Below are 21,905 nucleotides of genomic sequence, written 5' to 3' on the forward strand. Positions count from 1 at the left end.
CCAATGTGTATGATGCACCAACTGGTTCATTCATCTAGCTATAAACTAGAATCACTAATACAAATTCCAATATCGAAATTTTCTTTATAGTACACTTTTCCTTTGGGCTCTCCCTACCATTTTTGGGGCTCTTCTTAGCAATTCTAAGGTGGTTCTGCTGTTAAACTGATTTCGTTGCTGGCCTGTATAAATAAATTCATAACTTCAATATGGATGCTATGTTTCAGTATTGTAATGGTGAACTATTGTTTATTCAGTTCTGCACTCCTGGTTTGAGTAGTCACATGCACTTTTACACCATTGATAGAGATTGGAACAAATTTTTAAGGACAACCTTAACTAATATAGTACATATTAGAAGTAACAAGCTTACGTACATGTTTGGCTAAACTTAAAAAGAGTACAGGTTATGTTTGTGACTTTCTATTTACAAACGTGTTTGAATTCGTTGTTTTTTTCTTTCTTCTAAGTGAAAAAAATCACCGACCTTGAAAGTAACTATTAACTTTCAAATTAGGTAGTTTTCAACCTTGACCAACAAAAATAGTTGCATATTTTAAAATTTATTTACATAAGCCAAATGTGGTGCAGCATAGTTTTCAGACCAAGTGTTGTACATCCAACCCCCTCTTTTTCTCAGGAAATCTCAAAGCTTCTCATACTTCTTTTGATGCATCAACCATGTTATTACATGGAGGCTGATAATCATGATCATCATCTCCGCCCACAGTAGGATCACATTCATCAACCACCATAACAACCACTCATCCCATTTGCAATTATAGTAATAATTCTACTAGTATGTTATTAGATTGGTACTGGTTGTAGCCTTTTGATTTGTAGGTGGAGTAAAGCTTGTATTCAACGCAACAATCAGAGTCGTTCTCTCTGTTGCACTTTCCAGGTGTAGGTTTCTTGATCTTTCCACTTGGCCTACAAACAGGGAATGTGTTATGAAAAGCAGAATTAATAGTATGACAAATTTTTCTAAGGAATCCCTATCTCTCTCTCTCTCTCTCTCCGTGTATGCATGTGTGTGTTTACACTTGAAATTGTGTAGTGCTGAATGATGAAATAGGATGACAGATTTTTCTAAAGAATCTCTCTCTCTATGCATTTGTGTGTTTACTCTTGAAATAAAAATGATGATATGTAATAATCTTACACTGACTGATGGTATTGTGGACAAAATTTTAATTTATTATTGTTTAATGTTGTTGATTGTTATCTCGCCCTCCTAGACAAACATGTTATAAGCTCATGTTACAACGACTCTTCTTTCCTTAATATGCCTTCTATCTATAAGATTGATCAAAGTGGAATTTTGATTTACCAAGGGCAGGGCTAATTGGACTGGGAAACTTTTATTGCTTTCATTTTTGAATAGAACTTCAACACCCTTGAAAGGGACTAAATCGACTAAATCAATAAAATAGTGATTTCTCGAGGAGTTAGATGCAGATATGATCTTTTCCAATTCAATACTAAAACTTGCCCAAATATTGAGCTGACGTTGCCTAACCATAATGTATATAGTTTTATTGTACGATACTCATACTCTAGGACATTTTATTATATAATAATAATAATAATAATAAGAAGTATATTGACTGCTTGTTCGCAAGTCAGAGACAGCACCAGAAGGTTTCTTCCTCGCAACGTCGAAATCTCACTCATTCTTCGAGTTTCAATGTTAAATAGGAGCTTTGTTCCTTATTTCTAAACGGGAGAGTTCAAAGGTCCTTTTCTGCTGTTTCGTCCTAAGATAAGAAAGAGCTTAACAACAAATCAAATTCAACTTACTTAGGAAGGAGAGAAATCACAATCGAAAGAGGGAACATATTCAGCAAGAGATAAAGTTGGTTATGGCGATCCTCTAACTGTGGTTACAACGATAGTGGCAAGAGCTTTTTCTTTGCTCACAACTTATCTTTCCAAGGACTAATCGGTGAGCTAAGGCCCTCTACTTGCCTTATATTTATATGATTTCTTATGAGAACATTCTCGTGGAGTAAGGAACTCGTTTCTTACAACTATCGTTTTGAGGCAAATAGTTTACGGTGCTTATTCTATAGAGACTCTAAAATAAAAGCCAACTCATGGATCCATTCATTCGACAGTTGGACATCAATATGTCTATACTTTTTATTTCTTGCATGCTCTAGGATTGGGGCTTGACTTGCTGCGTCGCTTTGTTGTCTTGCTGGATTTTTTTCTCTTTTTGCCATGGAGAGATTGCCTTCGCCTTTTGTGGAAGCGGACCCAGCTCTTCAAAGAAACCAACTATTCCCGATCTAAATCTTCTCGCAACCGAGGAAGATTGCACAACTAGAAGAGCAAATTCATTGAGGCAGCGGTCTATAAAGTTGAATTGTCCGAGAGTAAATAGCAAAAATAACAGTTGGACCACCCTATTGGTATAAATTGTCCACCTACTTCTAAGCCACAAGAGGGCCCTTTCCCAACTCAAAAAGATATAGAAGATGTACTATTCACCTTTGTTTATTCTTTTAAAAATAGAAAAGCTTGAACTAATTTCTTTTAAGGAGCAATAAGCAAACTTGACTTGAAAGTCGCGTTTCCCGAAAAGCGGAATAAAATAAGAGAACTAATAAACGAACTTCCAAGAACAAAGTTTCCTACTTATGAAGCGGAGGAAGCTTTAGCCAAAGAAATGGGAGAACGGCGATGGGGAGTTTAGTGTGATCGTTGGTGACTAGTGAAATTCTACTGATTCTAGGTGGACTATAATGAGGAGGACAATGACCCATCCCGATCAACTAAAAGGAAGAAGCTCTGAGATATTGGTTCAAATCCAATTTGTGAGATGGCAGTGATATTTAGCTGGTCATGGCCATAAGATACTCTTTTCCTTGGAGCTATCGATGTCAGTAAGAGGTTGAAAGCAGCGTTCCTTCCAAGGGGGCATTGTTTCAATTCTATCTTTCTTGTCTATAGTTGTCGTACCTTCTTCGTATGAGTTAAAGCTATTAGCATTTTAGTAGCATCTCATTTTCGTAATATAATAGAATCAGTCTGCATACTTTACAACTTTCCTTGTCTAAATCTCATTGTAAATGTAAAAGGAGGCTCCCTTATAGGTCTTTGAGGTTATGAGCAAGAACAACATTCCTTAAAGCATACTCGAAAGACTACAATTTCTCTAGAAAGAAGCATTCAAAAAGTAGCGATAGTAAGTCAAGTTTTGATATAGTCTAGGAAAGGGCCTGGTTTAGAACCAGGTTTTCCTAAAATGGATAGCGGCAGTCATTGGTCTGACTAAAGCAACTTTATTCTCATGATGCATTCCTTGAAAAGCTCTTGGCTTAGTATTGCTTGATTGATGTAAGTGCCCAACAGAAAGGGAAGATCATTGGGAAGAAATGGGAGCCATTGACCAGAAGAAGGTCGATAGCTTTGTTATCAGGAAAGCAGAGAAGGCTTGCCTAGATAATTTAGTCTACTGGTACGTAGGAGAGTTTGGTAAGGGCTAAGGAGCAAGAGGCACTCTCATTCTAACCTTTGCATGGTGCCACCATAAAGCGATAGTGAGACCTGAGTTGAACTAGGGCATTTGTTCTTGTCGTGCTAGGTTGAATTGGGGTCGGTAAGGAAGATTAACCTGGATCGATCACACGTACGAAAATAGGTCAGAAGTACTCTCACCTTCTACTCCATCACGGTGGGGTCTTTCTCTTTTCTTTGGAAAAAAAGGATCTTTGATGCCAAGATCTTCTAGGAGATATAGCTATCTATAGTAAAAGAACGTCCTTTAGTTCTTGTTTGTCAACTTCTAATTTGATGAAATAGTGTAAATAAAATCCTCCCCTAGTAAGAAAGAAGGGCAAACAAAGGGACTAAAAAAAAGATAGATTAGCGACAGAGCAAAGAGACGATAAATTGAATTAAAATTGTCAAAATCTCTTCATCATGCTTATGTAGAAATAGGAGAATATCTATTTATTTATTTATTTTTAATTTGGTTGGTGAGATTTCTTGCCATGTCATGTGATGTACATGTTGGGCAGGGGTGAACACGATTTGAACGGTTTGAGACAAATTTTCAAACCAAAACATTTAAAGCGGTATGAAAATTTTCCGAACCGAACCAAATCAAACCACTTCAATTTCTAAACCAAACCAATCCAAACCATTTTTTTCGATTTGATTTGGTTTAAAATCACTGTTTAACAAAAAAATTAATATAAATCAAATAAGTTAAATTATAAATATTAGTCTAAAATTTCATGTTAAAACATAAATTGTATTATTAAAAAATCACAAATCAAAGTTATATAATTATAATCATTATAATGCAACATGATATAAATATTTTAAACTCTCGGTCGATACCAATGTCGTTCATCTACAAGTATAATACATGATTCATTTTCTTCATAAATATAAAAATATAGTACATAAATTCATTGATTATAGGTAAATGATATAAAATAATTAATAAAAGAAAATGAATAAAAAAAATTCAAATACAATAGTACCTAACTACTATGACTTTTTGTGAATCATTCAAATCTTCTACTAAATCTAAATATTGGTGAATTACTTTAAGGGGGATCGACAAACTGACAATTATTAGAACAAAATAATATAATTACCAATAAAAATATAAAAATAATTACCAAAAAATAAAAGAATTTTGGTAATTTAATTTGAACTTGGAGCAAAAAATATGAGAAAATTATTTGAAGGACATGAAATGTGCAAGTTTGAATTAAAATCTAGATTTTATTGTCTACTCAATTGTAATGGAGAATCGATGAATATAGTTTAGTATCAGTTGTTCAACACTTTACCCAATTTGAGGACTTTACATTCAAAATTGTGATGACTCATGAATATTTGGGTATGATTAATTAATTAATTGAGATGTATAATTGTCGATTTGAGTTTAATTGAATGATGTCTAATGTAGATGTATCTTTTTAATTGAAATGTATTGAGTTTTAATTGGGTTAAATAAAATTTAGACTAATTTATTTTCAGATTTTTTTTGGTGAACGGTTGGCGGTTTGAAATGATTTGCAAAGATTGAAACCTAAACCAAACTACTTCGAAGCAGTTTGGTTCAGTTCAAAACCAGAACGTTGACGGATTCACGTGGAACCAAACAAACGATTTTAGGAAAACGGTTTCGGTTCGGTTTGACAGTTTTGTTGTTCAGCCCTATGTTGGGGTACGATGGTTTCATTTGGTTGTTCATGAATTAAAAATAGAATAGCGGATTCTTCTCAATTTCTTAAAATTCTGGGTATGCCCAAATTTCTCAGTATATGTTACCCTATGAATCTTTTGACGCCATAAAAAAATAAATAAATCTAGCATGTCAATTTTGTAGCAATATTCATTTGGAATTAACGATCTGCTCGTCCATCATTTCGAAATTTTGCCTACATCATTATATTAATAGAGGATAAATTTCATATCAAATAAACAAAAAATAAATAACTAACTATGAAAGTTTGTGTTGCTCCCCTTAACAAACTTGATTTCTTGAATGGAACATTAATTCTTAATATGATAACAAGTCTTAAGATGTATGTTCAAAAAGTATGTGAATTATAATGTAATGTTAATTCTTAAAATGGAACGTTAATTCTTAATATGGAACAACAAGTCTTAATGTAAATAATAATGAATATTATTTATGAATGTGTGTTCTTAAAAATTAATGTTTGATTTTGATTGAATTTATAATCTTTTATAAATTTGTATAGGAGATTAAGTGGTTGAGCGATCAATAAAAGATAATATTCCGTAGTTTATTTCAAAATACCCGTCATTAAACATTCTTAAAAGCAAATACAATCTCGAGAAAAATTACTTTCTATTTAAAACAAGTATATGATCTCAGCATATCAGAAACTACTTGATTAGTAGACATTTCCATTATTCTTTCCTTCCAAAATTTAAGTATCATTAGTTCAAAATCAAATTGACTCGATTAAAAGTACAAACCATGACCCACTCACCCATACACATGCACACACAAAAGGAGAAAGAGTAATTTAGAACAATAAATGTATGTTTTGTATGTAGCATCGAACACTATCAAAAAATATTTAATGGAAGGACAAAAAAAATAAAAAATAAATCATATGATGCCTACTTTTAATGTCCAGTCCAATGCAGTATTGTGCACCAAACTAGTCCTCATATTTTCAAGGTTGCAATTCCAAATTTCCACTTTCTTCCAACGTTCTAACTTGCTGAGTCAGATTCTGTTTCCTTCCAAGAAAATCTTCTAGTTCTGCAGGATAATACGGCGAAGGCATGGTGCAGGGAGATGAATTTACAGGATCTTTCACCATTGAATTTATCCTAAATTTCTTTATTGAACCTTCGACAGAACAAACCATTGTCTCTGAACAAACTTCAATAGCCCGTAATGGTACACTTGGTTTATATTTCAAGAGTTTAGAATATTCATTTAACAGATGGAACATGTAATCATAAACATATTTCATTATCAGTTGTTCTTGAACGTATTTGCTCCCTGCCTTTCCAATCTCTTGTGCCTGCAGACAAGCCAGCCATCGAAAAGTTAACAAAAGATAAGTGTCTCTCTGTGTCGCATGTGAATTTTGTATAGTGCTATTTTAGACTGTTTTTATCTCGGAAGAGAGAAATTGAGAGAATTTGGGAGGAAAAGCATGTTTAAGTTAGCTTAAAAGTAACCAAACAAAAAGGTAGCCAAACATGTTTGAATATGTTACTAATTTTCTTACTTTTAAAGTTTTTAAGTAAAACTAGCCCTGCTACATGTACGGGGAGAATTGTCAGACTGCATTACGAAAAGAAAGGCGGAGTACATTCATTGGACTTTGAACAGAAAACAGTTTTATCCGGCCAATGCACAGGCCTCGCCTGTCTCCCTGGCAATCCCCTGTACAAAGGACTTAATTTAAAAAGTTAGTTCTAGTTGTGTTTTCTGTATCTTACTCTCTTTCCCATTGTCAATTGATAGTCAAAATATCTGTTTTCACTGTAGCGACAATGTCTGATCAACAATATATTAGCAAAAAATGGTAGGATATTAGTATACATAGACAAGAAAGTCACCTTATTCATATGTTTGTTGCCCCATTCAACGGCGAATTTGATCGATTCACACTTGCTCTGCTCATTTATTGGCCAATAATGGATTGTTGGTAGCAAACTTCTTGTAAAAAAATCATAGTAATGAGGGTTTATGATCAAACTCATGGAATCACAGGCTAATATATATTTTTCACTGACAGACCATGAAACTCCTTCGACGTATATTTTGTATCTGCATATGATGATCGTAAGACGAAATTAAATCAGCAAAAAATAATAGAAACAAACCAATTAAGTGAGTTATGTGAAATTAATGCATACCTGTGAGTGCATTGGCTAGCTAAATCTGCAGTTTTGAATCCATGTTTTGTCTCATGTCCCCAATCCTGCACGTGAAATTATCAGCATATGTAAGTAGGTTTGTAAACGGGGTGAGGGGTGCAAATTGTCTAGATTCCTCTAGTGCCTGCCCACAACACCAGTAGCGGATCCGGGAATCCAGGTGAGTGTGGGCGGCTGCCTAATATAATTATATAAGAGAAAAAAGAAAAAATTTCTAGTGGAGCCAGCATGAGTGGCCGCAGCGCTTGTCAGAGTAAAACTAAACATATCCTGCGCAGAAGTACAGGATTACTTTCTTACCACTTTGTCAATTCGAGTATTCCAGTCGGAGGCATTGCATTTCACTAAGTCACGTCTTGCCAGTCCCAACCTGGGGTTACCTTTCCAATAAGCATAAGGTTCTCTGTCACTCCATTTGATTCTGCTGTTGGCTTCTTCCAAATCCTCTTTCAAGATTTCCCATGGTAAAATATTAAGCTCTGGCCTGCATAATCAACAAAACATTCATTGGCTATTGAGTCTCCCAGTCAATAATTTATGAAAATTATGCATGCGTTACATTTCTGAAAGAGAGTAAAAAAAGGGGGAATCCAAAGTTTGGGCTTGTTGAATTTGGAGTTTAAACTTTTAGATGAAGTGGTTTCAATCCTGATTAATCAATTGCTCATGACGAAATGCATTACAATTGAAAAATCTTATGCAATTAATCCCCAGGATAGAATCATTGAAGATAAACTATGCTATATTTCTAGATGAGGTTGTTCAATATCAGTATACAAAAGTGTTGCATCCAAGTCTTTTCACATGGAAATTCGCGTGGCACTCCTTTGGTGAAAAATGAATTTGATTTACATATGAAGGGACGAGTTCAACATAATAACAATAATAAAGCTCAATGCGTTTGGCCTATAAAATTAAACTTTCAGATGATGTGCTTCAACAAGAGTATTACTAGAAGAGAGAATGTTTACCAACCCCAGAAGGACCAGTCAGGAAAAACAATATCAAAACTTGAATCATCTCCACTGTAATGAAACATAGGTGTGGGTGGCTTCAAAGCCTTCGATCTTCCATAATCATGTTTTTTGATCACCGGTCTGTCACCACACTCGAACATTAAATCCACGTCCGGTAGCTTCCCGGGGTACATTCTAAGAAGCTGCAAAATCCCCCATATTGTCACAGCATCTCTAGTATGGTATGCCTTTTTAAACTTTTCTATATACACTCTCCCATCCACTATGACTAAGTTAAGATGTGCTTTTTTTTTCGCTTTTTCGATCATTTCCTTTGTAATTCCTGTAACTTCCCATGGTCTTAAATCTTCATGAATCCATTTAAAGTATTCTGGACATGATTCTGAGGGTACATTGTTTCCTGTACTAATGTTAACCAAAGGTGAAATGTCTGAACAATTGCGGGAACAATCAAATTCTGATGAATATGTCTGAGATGTTCCGAGGAGTATCGATTTCTTTGGAAATGAACCTGTTATCATAGACTGAAAGAGCTAAACATCAGAACAAGGCTAAAGCATAGGCATTAATAGCCCTAATCTACTTAATTGATCTGTAAATGACAATAATTCGAGAGATAAGTCCACTCTATCACAGCCGGTTTTCGCTATAATGGAGGAGATAAGTACGAAGGAAATCTCACGACTCTTTCATACACAAAAAAGGGTCTCTTAAAAAATCCTTTATATAGTAGGATACTAGGTCGATCCATGATCAAGAGTACAATATGATTAGGCTCTACGCAATTCAAAAATAATATTACTCAGTGATGTCTGATCAAACGTAACAAATATGCAATAAAAGTAAACAAAAGAAAACAAAAGAAAACGGAAATTTTACAATGAATGATGAAACAAGAAATGACTTACAGAATTGGTCCATCTGGTTATTGTGACTATTGCAACAAGGATGATAAGGGAAAAGACAACTGTTGTTTGGGCCCCTATGGCCTGTCTTCGGTCGACCATTTCGGACTATTTACCACTGTTTCAGGCAATCAAAATTCATATATTGCATCTAATCAAGGCCTCCTCATATCAAAAAACTCATGAAATGTTGAATCTCTGATGACATATTTGTCTTAATCAAGAGGAGATGAGGAATGCCGAGGTTTTGTCAGTTTGTATTACAACATATGATTGCAGTCTCTGTTCGAAATCTTTTGTATGATTTCTACTAAACATTATTAAATGAAATGACGTTTTAGAATCTTTTTGTTTACTCAATCAATATAAATTATTCGGATCCATTTGATTTTTTTTTTTTTTTTTTTTTTTTTTTTTTTTTTTTTTTTTTTTTTTTTTGGTTTTTTTTTAATTTGTCCCAAAAAAAAAAAATTTTTTTTTTTTTTTTTTTTTTTTTTTTTTTTTTTTTTTTTTTTTTTTTTGCCCTTTGTGGGATTACGTTAGAATTGGCCACAAAAAAAACATTTATTATATATAGATGATTGAGAAATTATGGGGTTGTTGCCATCTGGAAAAAAATTTATTGTACTATTGGGTAGGCCACAAAATGAAGAGAAGAATGAGGATAAATTATGGTTCTTGACTAATATAGAGTACAGTGGATTAGGTTCTTTCTTCTTCTTTTTTATATTCGTAAGAAAAAATGTCGTACTTTTTTATATTGAAATTGGGATTTAGTAATATGAATAATGCTTGTGGTACATCGAGGTGTCCAAAATGGACACTTGGCGCCTCGGTATTGGACACCCTTTTCGATACCACTTTGTACCACAAGCATGGTCCTTAATAATATATAGTTGATATGACAAGTTTAAGAAGTGATTTCGATATTAGATCCTCCTTCAACTCGATGGAGCTGAGACTTGAATACTCGTGTTAAAGTGAGCTGATCTCTCCTATTAAAACTTGCTTATAATTTGTCGATCTTAGGAAATATGGCTGAGGCATTAGGGGACCATTTTCAAAAATAACGTTGATAAAAATTTAATGGATCAAATGATCACCGACAAAAATTCCTTTGGTGATCGTGGATAGTACGAAGGTTGGTAATTCTAATTGAAATCAATAGTGATTCGGACTTATTTTTGGCTAACGGAGCTTCGGTCACGAACGGTATAACAATTGATGATTCTGGCGAAAATCAAAATTTGAGATTGATCCATCTGGTTATTGTGACTATTGCAACAACGGTAATATGAATAATGCTTGTGGTACATCAAGGTGTCCAAAAGGGTGTCCAAAATGGACACTTGGCGTCTCGGTATTGGACACTTTTTGGATACCACTTTGTACCACAAGCATGGTCCTTAATAATATATAGTTGATATGACAAGTTTAAGAAGTGATTTCGATATTAGATCCTCCTTCAACTCGATGGAGCTGAGACTTGAATACTCGTGTTAAAGTGAGCTGATCTCTCCTATTAAAACTTGCTTATCATTTGTCGATTTTAGAAAATATGGCTGAGACATTAGGGGACCGTTTTCAAGAATAATGTTGATAAAAATTTAATGGATCAAATGATCACCGACAAAAATTCCTTTGGTGATCGTGGATAGTACGAAGGTTGGTAATTCTAATTGAAATCAATATTTGTTAGTGATTCGGACTTATTTTTGGCTAACGGAGCTTCGCTCACGAACGGTATAACAATTGATGATTCTGACGAAAATCAAAATGTGAGATTGATTTGTACGGAATTGCTATTAGCCATACCGTTGTTGGGCTTCGCCAACTATTGTCGACGGTTTAATTTTTACATTTTTATTAATTTATTTAGTGAAAATATATTCAAAGGATAAATTAATTTTGTTAAACTATTTATGCTTTTAAAAGTACTGTTAATTATATAAAAAAAAAAAACTAAGAAAATCATTAGTAGTTCGCCATATTCGAAATTTTGAAGTGTTTAGAATTATATAAATAATTTCATGTCGTGCTCGGTCGGCTTGACATGAAGTTATAAAATGTGCATTGATTACTAAGAAATCTAGATTCATAAATAGAATATTAAAAAAAATTAAAAATTAAAAATTAAAAGAAAAACTTGTGTTCACACAAAAAAAAAAAAAAGAAGGAAAGAGAGAAAAAAAGATTCACCGTAGGAGAGCTTGGGATTGGCATGCACATCCCCATTATTTATAAAGCATTAGTGGAGACTCCAAAATGAAGTCCGATTTGGACTCTGCCAAGTCGTATTCTCATATATCACAATTTGTTTTATTAAAATATAATTCTTAATCTAGTTTTAAAATTAATCAATTTGAATACCGTATAATTTAATATAAACTAGACTTCTACATTAATGTTGGGATCATTCTTTGTTGATTAATAAATTTGACAAAAAATCCTAGCCCTTAACTCCAGTTAATGTGATAGACTAAATTTATAAAATCAATTTAATATTTTTTACCCACATATAGACTACTAGATTAGTTTAAATTAATAGCTATAATTATTTGTTAATAATTATATATGTCAAATTCAATGGTAGAGGAACAGTATCTAACAATGTTTGTCTATATGAAGAGAGGTTATGTTACCTGGCTGACGTGATTTACAGGCTATTACGTCAGTCCGAGGGTTTACCTAGTGCACACCCGTTACGGGTTCCGTTGGGGGGGGGGGGGGTATGCAATAGTTCCATTGGTGCAATGTGAAATGTTAAGTTGGGAAATAGACAAAGACAAGATTGAAGCTCTTTGGCTCTAATGAAATATGAAGAACCAACAATTAATACTCTGAACAAATTGAAACAAAAAATTATTAAATCCAATTATGTTTGATAATCTTTTTGTTTACTCAATCAACATGTACTATTTGGATCCATTTGAATTTTTTTTGTTTCTCTTGTGGGATTAGGTTAGAATTGGCCACACAATTTATTTTTTATTTTTTTGGTTGTATTGTATATAAATGATTGAGAGATTGTGGGGTTTGTTGCCATCTGGATTTTTTATTTTATTTTTTTAATCTAGGATTAGGTAGGCCACAAAATGAAGAGAATAGTGAGGATAAATCATAGTTATTCACTAATATAGAGTATAGTTTCCTCTTTTTTTTTCTTTTTTTTTTGTTTTTATTATATTCGTAAACAAAAAATGTCATACTTGTTGATGTCAAAATGGGGATTTAGTGATATATAGTTGAGATGACAAGTTTCAGAAGTCATTTTGGTATTAAGATCCTCCTTCAATTTGATGGAGCTGAGACTTGAAATGCATGTGTTAAAGTGAGCTGATCTCGATTGATAAATCTTGCTTATCATCTGAGTGTCTTAGGATATATGGCAGAGGAAAAATAATGAAAATAATTAAGAGTCCGATGAAAATTCCTTTGGTGATAGAGGATAGTGCAAAGATCGATAATTTCGATTGAAATCAATATTTGTTGGTGATTCAAACTTATCAATGTATTTTCGTCCAATGGTGTTGAGTCATTAACTGTATAACAACTAATGACACCGCTGTAGGCTTTCACCAGGGATAATAGACGGTTTAAGCTTTCTAATTTTATTTTTTCGTAATAGAGTATTTAACTTTTACATTTTTATTAATTTATTTATTGGTGGTTATTTTCTTTGATAAATTAAATTTGTCAAACTATTTATGCTTTTAAAATTACAGTTAATTATGAAAAAAAAAAAAAAGAAGAAGCAAAAATATATAATATTTAAAAACTTAGGAGTCCTGACCGCCTAAGAAAATCATTAGTAGTCTGGCATAGTCGATATTATGAAGAGTTTTGAATTATGTAAATATTTACATGTCGTGCTCGGCTTGACACGAAGCCAATTGTCTCTAAGCTAATTCTCAATTGATTTTCTCTCAGTAATTTAAGGCGTGTTTGGTTGTGATTATGAAAATTGATTTTTTAATCATTAAAGAGAAAAGTTGATCCCATTTATGAGAGAAGAAGTCAAAATATCAAAAAATTGATTTTTTGAGATGAAAAATAAGAACCAAACGGGGGCTTAGTTTTAGAAAAACACACAAATGTAAACTTCATTATTATTTAAAAAAATTCAGTATATTACCAACTTTTAACTTTTTGCATCGCTAAATAGTAGAAAGATCGCATTCGTTCGCAAGTAATGTAGAAAATTTTGCAAGCAAAATTCTAATAAAGACAGCGAGACGAGATGAAATAGTTCAGAATGAATTTCAAAAATGGTACAAATCAAAACAGAAAAAGAAATGGCAAAATATTCATTTAACTATTATAATCTAGAGTAATTACCTTTGAAAGGTGATCAAAGTAGTTGGCTCACTATTACAATTTGGACGATCACCACCAATCTTTCAAGCTATTTTCGAGTAGAGTACGAACACGTTGATTCCTACTTAGAAATCTAGATTCGTAAATAGAAAATTTAAAAAATAATAATAACTAAAAGATGAACTTGCGTTCACCAAAAAAAAAAAAAAAATGGAGGAGAGAGGAAGGAGAAAAAGAGTTACCTTTGGAGAGCTCGGGATAAAGCATTATTGGAGAGTCCAAAATGGAATCCGATTTGGACATTCCCCAGTCGTATCCTCATTTTATAATAATTCTTACCCCCTCCCCTCCCATACACACCCCGTTTGGCTCCCTTTATTTCAATTTTTTCTTCTCACTCTTAATTTCAACCACATAATCTTTCATAAAATAATATTACATGTAAATCAAAATTTTTCCTTTTTTTTTTCAATCACGTATTCTCCAACAAAAATACTATTCCAAACATTAAAATTTGAAAGAAAGAGGGCCAAACGGGGCTTAACCTAGTTTAAAATCAATCATTTTATTTTTGAATACCTAATAATTTAATTTAAACTAGACTTCTGCATCATCTAAAACATCGGTGGGATCATTTCTTGTTAACTAATAAGTTTGACAAAAAATTATAGCCCTTAACTCAAGTTAATGAGACAGATAAATATATCTAATTATTTTAATATTTATTTAACCACATTTAAACACGCTTCAATAAAATATTAATATATCTAGACTATTAGGTTAGCTTAAATTAAGGGCTATGGTTATTTTTTTGAAATTTATATGTCAAATTTATTTATAGGAGTGGTCTCACATTGTTTATCTTGATGAAGAAGTGTCATGCAATAGACTTATTGGTGCAATGTGAACTGTGAAATGAGGAAATAGACGAAGACAAGATCGAAACTCTTTGGCTCTAATGAGATATCGAGAACCAACAAATAATACCCTGAACAAACTGAAATAAAATATCTTGTCGAGTCAACGTGGCCCACATCACAACAATGTTTTATCCTTAGATATCTACACCTCAACTAAGGGTGGTCATGGTTCTATTTGGTTTTGATTCTAAGAGAAGAGAATCGAACCGAACCGAACCTTAAACCAATGGTTTTCTTGGTAATAGAAACAAATGATTTTTTTAAAGGTATGGAACCAAAACGAACCAATCCACTCTATTCTGGTTTGGTTTGTCTGGTTCTAGTTCTATTACTTCAAATTTCAGAGTTATAGCATATACACAAGTTAGTAATATATATTTAAATAAAAAATATAAGCACCAAACATTTAGCAAATTCAAATTATTAATCATCAATATTTCAAAAGTTCAAACTAACAAACAAAATATAAACAAATGCTTCTTTGCCAAAAGTTAATAATATCAAATTTCATCTTTATCCTTCATCCAATCAATTCCTTTACATGAAACCACCAAACCTACATGCTTCGTTTGAGGGATATGCAGGGCAGCATTTGGGACTCTTTAGGTTTTAAATTTGAAGTAATACCCTTAATGGGTTATACAAAAATAAGATTAGATTCATATAAAAATAAAATTATAAATTAAGTTTGGTCCTTGGTTTGGTACTCAGTTCTAGAACTAAAATCAAACTAGAACCGAAACCAAATGGTTTTCGGTACAAAGAACCAAAACCATTCATTTTTTTTGTGGAACCGAACTGAACCGCTCGATTTGATATGATTCTGGTTTGGTTTGGTTTGATTAGGACATTTTGTCCACCCCTAACTTCAACGTCAACACATTTTGAGGAGAACAACTAGCTTTCGATTCGAGTGTATTCAATGAAAGAAAGAGAAGAAATTAAGAATAAAATGATTGAAATTTATAATTGGATTGAGATTTATTAGATTTTTTTGAAAGTCTATCAAAATCTACTAGTATTTGTTTTATGTTTATCTATTTCATTGTTTCCCTCTTCATCACCCTCACTAAAGTATGCATATTCATGGTTCTTTTTCTAATATATGGATCTCCCAAATAAAAAACAATGTGGAATGGTTAAATACATTTAATTAATCGATCATTGTCATCTCATTTACACTTATCTCCATTAACATCCAACTATGAAAATTAACAATAAAATCACACACTCACACACACAAAAAAGAAAAAAAAAGGATCTGAAATGTGAGAATGAGTAGTAAAAGGGTTAATTTCAGCAACGATCACTGGTCAACAATTTTTTTAAAAAATTCAAAATGGTAATTAAAGTATTTTTCTTATCATAGTTGCCACTCAAGTTTATTATCATTCGGCTAAAAACATTAACAAAAAATCCTATGTAGCACAGTTAAATACCAACATAGGCACAAACGAGATTCGGATGGAGATCAACAGCATTAAACATTCACATGTGCAAACAATTGCACATATAAAACTTTATATTTAAAGGAATTTTTTCAATTAATTTCTATCAAATTTTTACTTATATTTGGCATCGCATACTAGTTAAGGTCGTTTGTATCCACATTGGCATTGCAATGTCACATGGAATTTTTTTATTAATGTTTCTAGTGGAGCAACCATTAGTGTACCCATTATTAACTTGAGTTAGCAATAGTGATAAAAAAAAAAATAAAAGGAAAAAAAAAAACCTCTAGTAACCACTTTGAAAATTTAAATTTGAGTAGTAAAAGTCCAATAATCTTGTAGATTTTGATCTATAGAGATCATATACTTGTTTTAAACGGAAATAGTAAGCAAATCGAGAAATAGTAGACCCACTCAACCCCACCCATGCACGCACATAAAGTAGAAGAACAACTTAGAACAATTATGGCATATTTTGTACGTAGTATTGAAATTGATTAAATAATCTCAAAAGAAAATTTTCAAATCGTGCCTACTATAATGAGAAGTCCAAAGCACCATTTTGCAACCCCTCATGTTTTCATGGTTGGGATTCCAACACTTTCGCTTCTTTCCAACATTCTCACTTGCTTAGTTAGATTCTCTTTTATTTCAAGAAAATTTTCAAGTTCTGCAGGATAATAGGAAGAGGGCATTGTACATGGAGATGAATCTGCAGGATTTTTCACCATCGAATCAATCCTAAATTTCTTCATTGAACCTTCGACAGAACAAACCATTGTCTCTGAGCACACTTCAACAGCCCCTTTTGGTACAGTTGGTTTATATTTCAGAAGTTTAGAATATTCATTTAGCAAATGAAACATGTAGTCATAAACAAATTTCATCCTTAGTTGTTCTTGAACATATTTGCTCCCTCTTTTTCCAATCTCTTGTGCCTGAAGACAGTTCGACAGTCAAAAAATTAACAGAAGGCTAAGAATCTCTCGTGTCGTATCTCACTTTAAATAACGATGTTTTAGATGGTTCTTAGCCCTTGATGCAGAAAAGGAAAGAGAAATTAGAAGAGAGAGAGAGTGTGTGAAGGCAAAGAGAGAACACGGTAGAGATTTAGGAGGAAAGATTAAGAGGCTTAAATTTGAGTAAATTACTTTTTCTTGCTTTAAAGTAACAAAAGTCACTTTCTTGGAAGTTGTTCTTTCCTGCAAAAATTCTATTATAAATTTTTTATGTTACATGTATGTAGACTTACTTGTAAGTAAACATTTTAAGCTTAGCCATTCAAGCTATCGAGTCTAATTGCAATTATTATTATTTCTCAAGTTATCTCGTTTTCTGTCACCTCTCTTCTCCTTCTACTCTCTATCTCTCGACATTCTCTAGCTGGGCATTAAGTGATGGATGTTAAATATCGATTTTCATAGTACAATAAATTCGCAAAAAATGTGGGATGTGTTTAGTATAGATAGACAAGAAAGTCACCTCATTCATATGTTTGTTGCCCCATTCGACTGCGAATTTGATTGATTTACACTTATCTTTCTCATTAATTGGCCAATAATGGATTGTGGGTAGCAAACTTCTTGTGTAAAAATCATAGTAATGAGCGTTTATCATCAGACTCATAGAATCACAGGCTAAGATGTATTTTTCACTGACAGACCATGCCACTCCTTCAGCATAAATTTTGTATCTGCATATGATCATACATATGAAGAAATTAAATTAGTAAAGAATAGTGAAAAATAGATTAATTAAGAAAGTTATGCGAAATTCATGCATACCTGTGAGTGCATTGGCTTGCTAAATCTGTAGTTTCAAATCCATGTTTTATCTCATGTCCCCAATCCTGCACATAGAAGTTATCCGCATATCTAAGTAGGGTTGTAAAGGTGGCAACGCGGAATATTTACACCGCTACGACCAGGGGCGGAGCCAAGAGAGTAGAGTTGTGGGGGTAAATTTCTCAAAATTTTAATTGTGAGAGCAAAATCGAAATTATAAGGGTTTTTTTTTTTTTGGTCCAAATCTTGCGCAAAATTTTAAAAGATCTACTGTAAAATCTTGCATTTCAAATTTATTATGAGGGCTGTGGACCATTGTAGATCCGCCCATGACTATGACAGAGTATGCAACAATCTACTAGGAATATGAGTGAATGTTATCGGAAGACAAGGATCGTTGAATCTCATGAAATGGAAGACTCTTTCTGCAAGGTCAAAGAAAGAACTTGTTCTTCTGATGTTTAGAAATTCTTCCAATACTTCCGAGTTATGGAGATTATCACAACAAGGTATTAGAATAGGTAAAGATTCTGAATTCTAGTCATCATCAGTCGCTGATGAAAATCCTATGTGTCCTTTACGTGAAAGATAGGAAATCATTCTTACCACTTGGTCAATTCGAGCATTCCATTCGGAGGCATTGCATTTCACTAACTCGTGTCTCACAGCGGATACCATGGCATTACCTTTCCAATAAGCATAAGGTTCTCTGTCACTCCATTTAATTCTACTATTGCCTTCTTGCAAGTCCTTTTTCAAGATTTCCCACGGCTTGATATTAAGTTCTGGCCTGCATAATCAACAAAACACACTTTGTCTATTGAGTCTTAAGGTCATTCATATATGAAAATTATATGCAAGTGTCAGGTCTTTGACAAAAAAAATAAAATAAATAAATAAAGAATCTGAAGCAGGGGATTGTTGAAGACAGATTATTATGAGAAGATAAAATATTTACCAACCCCAAAAGGACCAGTCGGGAAAAACGATATCAAAACTCGAGTCATCTCCACAGTAATGAAACATAGGCGGGGGAGGATACGAAGCATTTGATCGTGCGTAATCGTGTTTTTGGATCTTCGGTACGTCACCACATTCGAACATTAAATCCAAGTCTGGCAGCTTCCCAGGGTAAAACCTAAGAAGCTGCAAAATCCCCCATATTGTCACAGTATCTCTAGTTTGAAATGCCTCTTTAAACTTTCTTATATACATTCTCCCGTTCATAATGACTATGTTTAGATGTGCTCTTTCTTTCGCTTTTTTGACCATTTCCTTTGTAATTCCTGTAACTTTCCATGGTTTTAAATCTTCATGAATCCATTTAAAGTATTCTGGACATGATTCTGAGGGTTCTTTGTTGTCTGTACTAGTCAAAGGTGAAATATCTGAACAGTTGAGGGAACAATCAAATTCTGATGAATATGTCTGAGATGTTCCGCGGAGTAGAAATTTCTTCTGAAATGGACCTGTCATTATAGACTGAAAGATTGAAACATCAGAACAAGGCAGAAATACGGAGTACTAGACGATATTGCACTGTGGTTTTCCTTATAATGAAGAAGATAAGTATGAAGTAATCTCTTGACTCTCACTCGCAACAAAAATCCGTCTCTTAAAAGTCCATCCATGATTAAGGACGTGTCTAATCCAATGTACCAAATATGCAATAAAAAGAAGCAAAAGAAAACGGAAAATTTACAATGAAAGATGAAACAAAATAGACTTACAACATTGATCCTTCTGGTTATTGCGGCTATTGAAACCAGAATGACAAGAGAAAAGGCGACTGTTCTCTTCGCTGGCTGTCGATTGAGAATCTCAGACAATGCCATCTCAGCCAATTTTATAACTGTTACATAATCAAAAACCATAAATGAAGGCCTTTTGCAATCGAGTCAAAAAAATATTTGACTTCCGATCAAAATGGGAATCGCCAGAGAACAAATACAATATTGAGAATACGACCATTTCTCGTATCAAAAACCTCATGAAATAGAAGAACTGATCACAAATTTTTGTTCAATCTTAGCAGTCTCATTTTGTATGATTTGAACAAATTTTCTGTCTGATATCAATTGAAAAAAATAATGTTTGAACTCCCTAACCACTCTTTATGCTTTTCTACTCCTTGGCCGCTTAGGTTCGTAAAAGCTTGAAGATTGGTCTTGCCGAACATTGACAGTGATCAGTAAAACTAAAGCTTCTGGAGATTGAAATATATTTGTATAATGAAAATAACTCAAAAAATCTAGAGTAATTACCTTTTGAAATGTGATCAAAGTTATTGGCTCACTTTTTCAATCTTTGACACAGTCACCACCAATATTTCTATGTGAGCTTCGCTACATGTACCCAAGCGTTTACACGCCCAGTTACATGCCCCTCACATGGGGGGCGGAGCTCGAGCACATAAATGTGTGGGACCCGTCCTCTACGTGAGGGACGGGTAACCGGACTTGTAAACGCGGGGTACATTTTTCTATGTTTGACTCTCAATGTACCTTTCTGAAGTGGAAAAATGAATTGTCCACACGACCGGGTACATTTTTCTATGTTTAATTCTCACTTTACCTATCTGAAGTGGAAAAAAGAATCTTCCTGGAAGCAACGCAATATTTGGTTTTGTTATGTGTCCTCTTCTTCTTGATAGGAATAAGACTGATAAGTGGCTATGAAGTTTTGGGTTAATTATTTGACGTATCTGACTCTCTATGAGGTTACACCGAACACACATATTCATAAATTGGCCCACAATTTAGTTTTAGAAAAACCCACAATTGTAAACTTTATTATTATTTAAAAATTTTCAGTATATTACCAACTTTTAACTTTTTGCATCGCTAAATAGTAGAAAAGTTGCATTCGTTCATAAGTAATGTAGAAAATTTTGCAAGAAAATTCTAATAAAGACAACCAGACGAGATGAAATAGTTTAGAATGAATTTCAAAAATGGAACAAATCAAAGCAGAAAAAGAAAAGGCAAAATATTCATTTAACTACTATAATCTAAAGTAATTACCTTTGAAAGGAGGTCAAAGTAGTTGGCTCATTATTCCGATTTGGACTATCACTACCAATCTTCCAACCTATTTTCCATTACAAAAAAGACACGAGTGTGAACACATTGAGATTCCTAGTTAGAAATCTAGATTCATAAATAGAAAATTAAAATTCGTGTTCCAAAAAAAAAAGGAGAAAAAGAATCACCTTTGGAGAGCTCGGGATTGGCAGGTGTCATCCCCCATCACTTATAAAGCATTATTGGAGAGCAATCATGCTACACATTCAAACTCAAATCTAGACTCAAATTCAGATGTGACACGTGTCGATGCATGATTGGACAATTTAAAAAATTAAAATAAAAGCATCCAATCATTTTTAACACATCAATCTGTCTCTTCACTTCCCTGTTTTTAAGCCTAGACAAGTGGCTTTGTTCTATTGGAGAGTCCACAATGGAATCCCATTTGGACTCTCCCGAGTCGTATCCTCGTTTTATAAAAATATTTAAAATCAATCAATTTATTTTTGAATACTTAATAATTAAATTTAAACTAGACTTCTGCATCATATAAAACAACGGTGGGGTCATTTCTTGTTGACTAGTAAGTGGGAAAATTATAGCCCATATCTCAAGTTAATGCGACAGACTAAATATATAAAGTCATTTTAATATTTATTTACCCACATTTAAACACACTTCGATAAAATATTAATAGATCTAGACTATTAGATTAGCTTAAATTAAGGGTTATGATTACTTTTTTAAAATATATATGTCAAATTTATTGATTGGAGCGGTCTCACAATTTTTATGTTGTGGAGTGTGGACAATGAAATGAGGCAATAGACGAAGACAAGATCGAAGCGCTTTGGCTCTAATAATATATCAAGAACCAATAAATAATACCCTGAACAAATTGAAATAAAATATCTTGTCGAGTCAACGTGGCCCACACCACAACAACGTTTTATCCTTAGATATCTACATCTCGAGTTTTAGCAAAAGCGACCCTCCAGGGTCGGATCGATTGGTTGAAAGGCCTGAAAGAGAACGTTGTTTTGGGGGGATATGATACCCCTTGGTACCGGGGTCTACACATTTTGAGGAGAACAACTAGCTCTGGATTCGAGTGTATTCAATGA

The 21,905-nt window shown here is 33.3% G+C and overlaps 2 protein-coding genes and 1 long non-coding RNA gene across 6 annotated transcripts; 1 reads left to right on the forward strand and 2 right to left on the reverse strand.

The window, feature by feature from the left end:
* Window positions 1-5,932: 5,932 nt before the first annotated feature.
* LOC111410319 (protein O-glucosyltransferase 1-like) lies at window positions 5,933-13,887 on the reverse strand. 3 transcript variants are annotated; one of them, XM_023040586.1, is made up of 8 exons: window positions 13,843-13,885; window positions 13,622-13,733; window positions 9,287-9,401; window positions 8,373-8,902; window positions 7,702-7,885; window positions 7,381-7,445; window positions 7,081-7,291; window positions 5,933-6,536 (listed from the first exon to the last, which is right to left on the reverse strand). In XM_023040586.1, exons 3-8 carry the CDS (start codon window positions 9,383-9,385, stop codon window positions 6,180-6,182), a joined length of 1,446 nt encoding a protein of 481 aa, XP_022896354.1. In that variant the 5' UTR covers window positions 9,386-9,401; window positions 13,622-13,733; window positions 13,843-13,885; the 3' UTR covers window positions 5,933-6,179. The 3 variants fall into 3 exon arrangements, with proteins under 3 accessions (XP_022896354.1, XP_022896353.1, XP_022896351.1); XM_023040585.1 differs by having other exon boundaries at window positions 5,969-6,536; window positions 13,622-13,688; window positions 13,843-13,887; XM_023040583.1 differs by having other exon boundaries at window positions 5,969-6,536; window positions 13,622-13,721; window positions 13,843-13,886.
* On the forward strand, window positions 9,784-11,232 carry LOC111410320. Its single transcript, XR_002705654.1, has 2 exons — window positions 9,784-10,424; window positions 10,949-11,232. It is a non-coding gene; the product is annotated as an uncharacterized LOC111410320 (long non-coding RNA).
* Window positions 13,888-16,257: 2,370 nt separating the features above from the next.
* On the reverse strand, window positions 16,258-20,114 carry LOC111410321 (protein O-glucosyltransferase 1-like). 2 transcript variants are annotated; one of them, XM_023040588.1, is made up of 7 exons: window positions 20,020-20,114; window positions 19,486-19,607; window positions 18,714-19,237; window positions 18,362-18,545; window positions 17,756-17,820; window positions 17,454-17,664; window positions 16,259-16,909 (listed from the first exon to the last, which is right to left on the reverse strand). In XM_023040588.1, exons 2-7 carry the CDS (start codon window positions 19,588-19,590, stop codon window positions 16,544-16,546), a joined length of 1,455 nt encoding a protein of 484 aa, XP_022896356.1. In that variant the 5' UTR covers window positions 19,591-19,607; window positions 20,020-20,114; the 3' UTR covers window positions 16,259-16,543. The 2 variants fall into 2 exon arrangements, with proteins under 2 accessions (XP_022896355.1, XP_022896356.1); XM_023040587.1 differs by lacking the exon at window positions 20,020-20,114 and having other exon boundaries at window positions 16,258-16,909; window positions 19,486-20,001.
* Between the last annotated feature and the right edge of the window lie 1,791 nt (window positions 20,115-21,905).

This window comes from Olea europaea, chromosome 15 (genome assembly GCF_002742605.1).
Source record: "Olea europaea var. sylvestris chromosome 15, O_europaea_v1, whole genome shotgun sequence".
Taxonomy (NCBI): domain Eukaryota; kingdom Viridiplantae; phylum Streptophyta; class Magnoliopsida; order Lamiales; family Oleaceae; genus Olea; species Olea europaea.